The sequence below is a fragment of the Oryzias melastigma genome, linkage group LG16 (assembly GCF_002922805.2).
Source record: "Oryzias melastigma strain HK-1 linkage group LG16, ASM292280v2, whole genome shotgun sequence".
Lineage (NCBI taxonomy): Eukaryota > Metazoa > Chordata > Actinopteri > Beloniformes > Adrianichthyidae > Oryzias > Oryzias melastigma.
Window position 1 is genome coordinate 10880699 of NC_050527.1, and position 6440 is coordinate 10887138.

Sequence of the window (6440 nt, forward strand, 5' to 3'; positions counted from 1 at the left end):
AAATGTCTAGGCCATACCTTAAACTACAGGCTCAAATTCAAGTCAACGGAAAAAGCCCTAAAAGAAAGTCAACAAAAGTCCTGGTTTTAGAAAAAAGAGGATACATCTTCATTCAGACTGATCAGCCAATCTACAACCCAACACAGAAAGGTAAATACTAATTAAGCCATCTCCTTTATGTCAGTGCAATTTCGAGAACATTCAAAATGTAAAATTTACATTTTTTTTTGTCTTTAGTGAAATACAGGATATTTACACTTGACCACAGTTTTAGACCCAACAATGAACGTATCTACATTTCAATATATGTAAGTCAACACTTTTTCTTATGTGTGAAATATTACTTTAAAGGACCCAAGAAAATATTGTTGTAATCAAAATATGTGTGCTTCATTGTTTTAAAACAGAACGCTGACGGGAACAGGATACTGAATTCCTTACGGTTTGAAAGAGGAGGCATTTACAAGGACCTGTTCTCCATTCCCAGTGTCGCCAAGTATGTTCAAATACATTGGCATATATGTGGAACATAAGTTAAAAATCAGTGCTGACAGGTTTTGTTTTTAAAGAATGGGAACGTGGAAGATTACGGCACATTATGAATATGATCAAGCAAATACAGCTGAGCGAGAGTTCAAAGTGGAACAATTTGGTAAGAGTAACAATGACTCCAACATGAAATAGTGTTCTTCAAAAAATTCTAATATTCCTGTCTTTTATGAACACATTTTTTACTTTTGCTAGTCATGCCAAGTTTTGATGTGAATATATTATTGGAGAAGAAGTACATTTTGTTGGCTGATGAACATCTGACCTTTACCATCTCAGCAATGTAAGTGTTAACCAATGAACTCATTTGTCTATTTACCAATCCTGAGTATTTACATTTTATGCTAATTAAAGGTTTTCTTTAAAAAAGCTTAATAGTTTTGAAAACTTCTTATCAAGAATATAATAAACATTATTATTCCAATGATGATTATATTTTAAAAAAAAAACCTGTTTTTAAATTATTTTGCTCTCAGTCACAAACTAATTACAAATTAATTTAATGAAAAGATTAGAAAAATTATTTCCAGACAAGAAAAATTAGCACAAAAAGCAAGGAAATGAGTGCTTGTGTTTTTGTTGCAAAAACTGCTCCTTGTTCACATTTGTAAGGAGGGGGCAATTGTGGGGTGAGCAGTGAAGCTGAGTATTTGGGTCACACCCATTTAAAAATTTGCCAAATCTTCTTTGCTAAAGCCAAACAGTTTCATGTACCATGACTCTTTTGTATCGATTGTTAGATTTCATTATTGAGACAAAGGACTTGCCAATTTAAGAATTTGTTTATTGCCAAGAAGCATTGTGAGAACATGAAGAAAATAGCAGATGGTAATATCCGCAATTTTTGTGCTTTGTTTACTCAAAACTATTATTTTCAAATTAAACCATGATATGACTTGAAATAACTTGTTTTAAAAAATGTGGAAAGACCCAACATTGTCCCTGTTTACTTAACTAATCCTATAATAATTTGGGTCATATTTGACACATGGACTTCTGTGACCCCTTTTTTCCTTAGCTTGATCAAAGCTTTCCGTAACCCATTATAAATAACAGTCCATATTTTGTGCTCTGTAGTTCATCTTTATTTCACTAGGGGCAGTAGAAGGGCTCATTTCAAAATGGCTGCTTCAAGGAAATCAATAACAACCTTTGGCGGGAAAAGTTTTTCTAATTTTCAAAGCTTGATAGTGCCAATAACTTTACCCTTGATATTGCTTATTTTAAATTGACTACTTGCTTGAAAGAATACAAAATTTGTTAATGATTAATTCAATATAAATAGTTAAACTGCGGTAAAAATGTGTGGATCAAATTTAAAGGGGCCATACCTTGAATTTCTTAACCCTTTCAGAGTGAACTATATACATATATATGATCATATATTACCTTTGGAACACTAAAAAACAAATTATTTATAAAATATTAGATATTTTTGTGAGTTTTTTCCTACCCGGAAGTAAAACGACTAGATTCCTGAAGCTCCGCCTGCCGCTGCGTGTGGGTGCTGCCCCTTTCATGACGTCATCCTAGAGCTGTTCTTTCTTCGTTTCTCCCACGAAAGTTAATCCCGCCTCTAAAGTAACAAACATCAGTTTAGCTGGAATTTATTGAAGACAGGACACAATTGGAAGATATACACTGTTCTGCATCTAAAATGAAAGTTTTTGCTTTGTGGAGGAAACAAGCCTGCTGGTGTTTTGGGGGGCAGAACACGGAATTTACTTACTTACTTAATTTACTTACTTAGCTAGCACTCGGAAAGAACCTGATGGAAGTTCTAGACTAGCATCTCCTTTCTCTATCTCAAATTCTTCAGGTTTTTTAAACTGGTTGAGTTTCTTTTTTCCAGGTATTCGTATGGCGAGGAAGTTCAAGGTGCATACCACTGCCAATTTGGAGTAGTAGAGAAAGGAGAAACCAACAGGGAAAAAAACACACCTTTCTTGATTAAAGGACTTGAACTGATAGGTTCGGTAAGAAAGTTTTAAAAAATGGTCTCTAACTGATGATTTTTTTTTTTAGATTTTGAATCATGTTGCTTATGCTTATGATGTTAACAGTTCATTGTGCTCTTATATTATACCTCCTATTTTACAGGTCCAGAATGGAAGTGCAGAGATTAGTCTTCCTCTGGAAAGAATAAATTCAAAACTTGAGGAAAAGATGAACCTCAGCCTTTCGAAATTAGAAAAAAATGAACAGCGGCTCTTTGTGGGAGTCTTTGTTACCAACGTTCAAAGTAAGTTGTATATTATCCCAATATAAAATTAAACTGGCTATTTATTAAATTAATGACTGATGCTTAAAGTTTTGACGGTATTTGTTGCATCACATATTGTATTTTTTTTACCCATTTACTTTGAATTCTTTATTGATACCTAATATACCAGACAGCAAAAATTGAAGCTGATTGATTAGAAAAATGATAATAATGTGTTATTAACTTTTCAGGTGTCATAAACAGGTAGACAGTTGGTTCCGCCTCCAGCAGGTTTATTAGTTCAGACAGAAATGAAGCACAGCTAAAAGTCCTGAAAGCTAAACCAGGGTCAGACTTGCAGAGGTCAATCACGAGCATTGATTCATCCAAGAAGAGACTAGAGGTGTCAGAGTCCAGGTGAGGGTCAGGGCAGGCAGCAGGCAAACAAAGAATAAGCAGGGTCAAAACAGAAGATCATGTCCAGATAGAAACGCTCAGTAATGCAGGCAGGGTGGCATGAACAATACTTCGCATAGAATCAAGGTCTGTGCAGTGCTTAAGTAACAGGTGGGTGATTGTCAGATTGGAGTCAAGTGAATTAGTACTCTGGAGACTGCTTCTGCCAGTGACCAGAGGTAGAGACAGAGCTCTGACTCCTGACATCGGCATATCCCATCAGGGTCGTCAAAGGAAATCAGTTTTCACTGATTCACATATTTTGGTTTGGCAGCCCTTCCTTACACAGCCCTGTATTTTATCCAGGCAGGGTCAGGCACAGGGGGGAAACAGACTTGGGTCCTTTTCCGATTACATTTTTAGGCAGTAGCGTGAAGGTCCTGCCTAAGGATCTACACTGGATTAAGCTCATAATGTCCCCTAGGAGTCACACCCTGATTCCCCATGTGTCATGTGCCAAACAATTTCTTAAATTGAAGCAGAATTGCAACATTTCAGAAGAAAATTTTGACAAAAATCTAATTTTTGTAATTTTTACACTTTGTTTTGTGAATTTTGTTTGCTATTGAAAATCTATCCATATGAACATTTCTCAAATGTTTAAAATTGATTTCCCTTTTTTTTTTGTATTTATTAGGTGGTGAAATTCAGGAAGCAAAAGTTTACCTCCCTGTCTACTCCAAAAAATATGTTATGGATTTTTCTCGAACTCGTTCTCACTTTGTTCATGGATATCCACTGGATGTAGTGGTATGTTGGAGACAAATAAAAAAAAAATCAATGTGAACACCTCTTTGTAAAAGACACTACAAAATGTAATTTTTGCTGCAACTATAGGTGGATGTACGTTTCCCGGATGGTTCTCCTGTTGCTAAAATGCCAGTAAGGATTGAAATGAGGGGTGGAGACGCCAAGGAATTGACCACTGATGAGGACGGAACAGTGATTGCTCCTTTTAGCCTAAATAATGTACAGCAAGTTACATTTGATGTAAGTATCCTTAATGTTGGGAAAATGTAACAAATTTCATTTGGTTCAGTCCTAACCAATTTACTCCTACTTTAGGTGACAGTAGATGGTCAGCAGGAAAATAAAATAATACAGCGTTCTTCCCCAAGAGAAAATTATCTCTATATCACTTATACTAACAAGGTGTACTCTGTAAAGGAAAATTTCAAGGTGACATTCAACACCATCAGTGCTCCAAGAGGTGGCAACATCTATTACATGGTGAGGATTAGATGACTGAAAACTGCATATTGTCCAGGTTACTAACTGTAAATTACATGTCATACAGATTTTAAGTCGTGGGAACATCATAAGCACCGGGGACGTCCCATTTGGTGTATTTGTTTCAAAATCACTGCAAATAACGACTGCCATGGTTCCATCCTTTCGTCTGGTGGGTTACTACTACAATAATAATGGAGACATCATAACAGACTCCATCTGGGTGGATGTCAAAGATGAATGTGAGATACAGGTCGAGGTGGGTAAACGTGAGAGTTCAGGTTATGCTCGGTGGGATGGTAAACACCGAAAACCTTCCCTGAGCTGACCACTTTTGCCTTAAATATGTTTTTATCTTTTTGATCATCTTTTTAAAGTGTCTGCTTCTCAGAAATTTTTGCAACTTGATTTATTTTAAGCCAGAGAAACAATTTTTAAATTGGTCCATTTAATTTTTTTGAATCATGTATACTATTTTAAACTCATGTCAGTCAGAGAATGTACCATCAACCCACAAGTTCAGCTAATTAAAAATGATCTGACACTTTGGCAGATTTAGACAACTTTTCTGATATTTGCCACCTTTTATATTGCCTTTATGCTAGAATTTACAACAAAATGTAAATGTAAAATGACTGGAAGGTGCTTTGGCCCTTCAAAGAAGGTTAAAAAGTGCTACATAAGTGTATGCTATTTACAATTTACCAATACAATTGCACCCTCAGCTAAGTTGAATAGTAAATGGTTTGTACAAGACTAGCACAATTCTGAGCTTCAACAACCGGCATGCTATAATGACAGACACACACATCTGTTTATAGTCAATTTCAGCACAAAGTTAATAAAAATGTTAGAAAAGTTGGCTAAATCAGACAAAACTATAATACTGTACACATTTTTTACTTTCACATTCAGCACCCCACATCCGTGGAATTGATTTTGGTTGACAAACTTAATATTTAATTAGCTCTAAAAAAGTGATAACAGTTTAACCTCATTTTAGGTGCAGACACCAGGAACAAAACGGCCTGGAAACATGGCTGATCTGGAGTTTGACCTGCATGGTCAGACGGCTAGAGTGGCTTTACTGGCAGTGGATAAGGCCATCTATGCTCTGAAAGCTGACAATAAACTCACCGCCCAACAGGTTGTAGCTTTGCACAATCTTTTTTGTATTTAATCTCTATTAAAATATTAGATACTACGAGAAACACAGAATTTCAAGCTAGAACTTTGTTGTTACTCTTTAGGTGTTTACCTCCATGAAGTCCTATGATCTTGGTTGCTCATATAGCGGAGGACCGGAAGCAGAATCAGCACTCACTGATGCAGGCCTCGCTTTTTTTTCTCAGTCCAAGGAAAAGTGGAGATCAAGTACAAACACATTTTGATTATTTAACTGTTTCAAATGTTTCTTATCCATAGCACAATGTTTTTTCTAATTATTAATTTGAAATATGTTTATACATTTCAATCCTGGCACTTCCTTAGTAGATGCTGACTTTAAACTGGTAAAATTGATCTAGTGCAGGGGTGTCAAACATAACATCCGGCTCGCCAGTAGATTTAATATGGCTCAGTCATTAAGAGAAAAAAAAAAAGCCGTAGAGTTTTGGAACATCATACATAGACAATCAATGGGTTTCTGCAGCCACAACTTGGCGGGCAAAAAAAAAAGAAACCTTTGGCGGGCCAAATTTGGCCAGCAGGTCCCACATTAATCACCTATGGTTTAGAGATTTCAGTTGTTAAGGGTTTAAAAAGAGGGGAAAAAATAGATTGCCTGTAAAATGGGGGGTCCAAGCAACTGAAGGTCAATTGAGAACAATTTCTCATTTACAATGACGACCAAAATAAATAGACAAACCTCTGCTATGAGCTCTTTTATCATCATCTTCTTTCCTTTTTGACCTTAAAGCTGTCCACAAGGGCTTCTTTTGCTGCTTTTTCATCCTTAAAGTACTAAAGAAGCACTAACAGCACCAACCCCCCCCCCACCACA

General features: G+C 36.1%; 1 protein-coding gene and 1 long non-coding RNA gene across 4 annotated transcripts in view; one reads left to right on the top strand and one right to left on the bottom strand.

Annotated features, from left to right (window-relative positions):
- LOC118599779 overlaps positions 1-6440 on the bottom strand; it is a 36271-nt gene that overhangs the window by 4407 nt on the left and 25424 nt on the right. The window lies entirely within an intron of this gene.
- c4b (complement 4B (Chido blood group)) overlaps positions 1-6440 on the top strand; it is a 16981-nt gene that overhangs the window by 981 nt on the left and 9560 nt on the right. Inside the window, exons 4-16 of one of the 2 annotated variants that reach the window (XM_024267316.2) lie at positions 30-150; positions 238-308; positions 408-496; positions 570-652; positions 745-832; positions 2402-2525; positions 2650-2791; positions 3846-3958; positions 4046-4198; positions 4274-4438; positions 4506-4697; positions 5442-5585; positions 5689-5812. In XM_024267316.2, coding sequence (XP_024123084.2) covers positions 30-150; positions 238-308; positions 408-496; positions 570-652; positions 745-832; positions 2402-2525; positions 2650-2791; positions 3846-3958; positions 4046-4198; positions 4274-4438; positions 4506-4697; positions 5442-5585; positions 5689-5812 — 1609 coding nt within the window. Of the gene's footprint in view, positions 1-27; positions 151-237; positions 309-407; positions 497-569; positions 653-744; positions 833-2401; positions 2526-2649; positions 2792-3845; positions 3959-4045; positions 4199-4273; positions 4439-4505; positions 4698-5441; positions 5586-5688; positions 5813-6440 lie in introns of those variants that run through there. The other variant, XM_036215749.1, reaches the window with a different exon arrangement.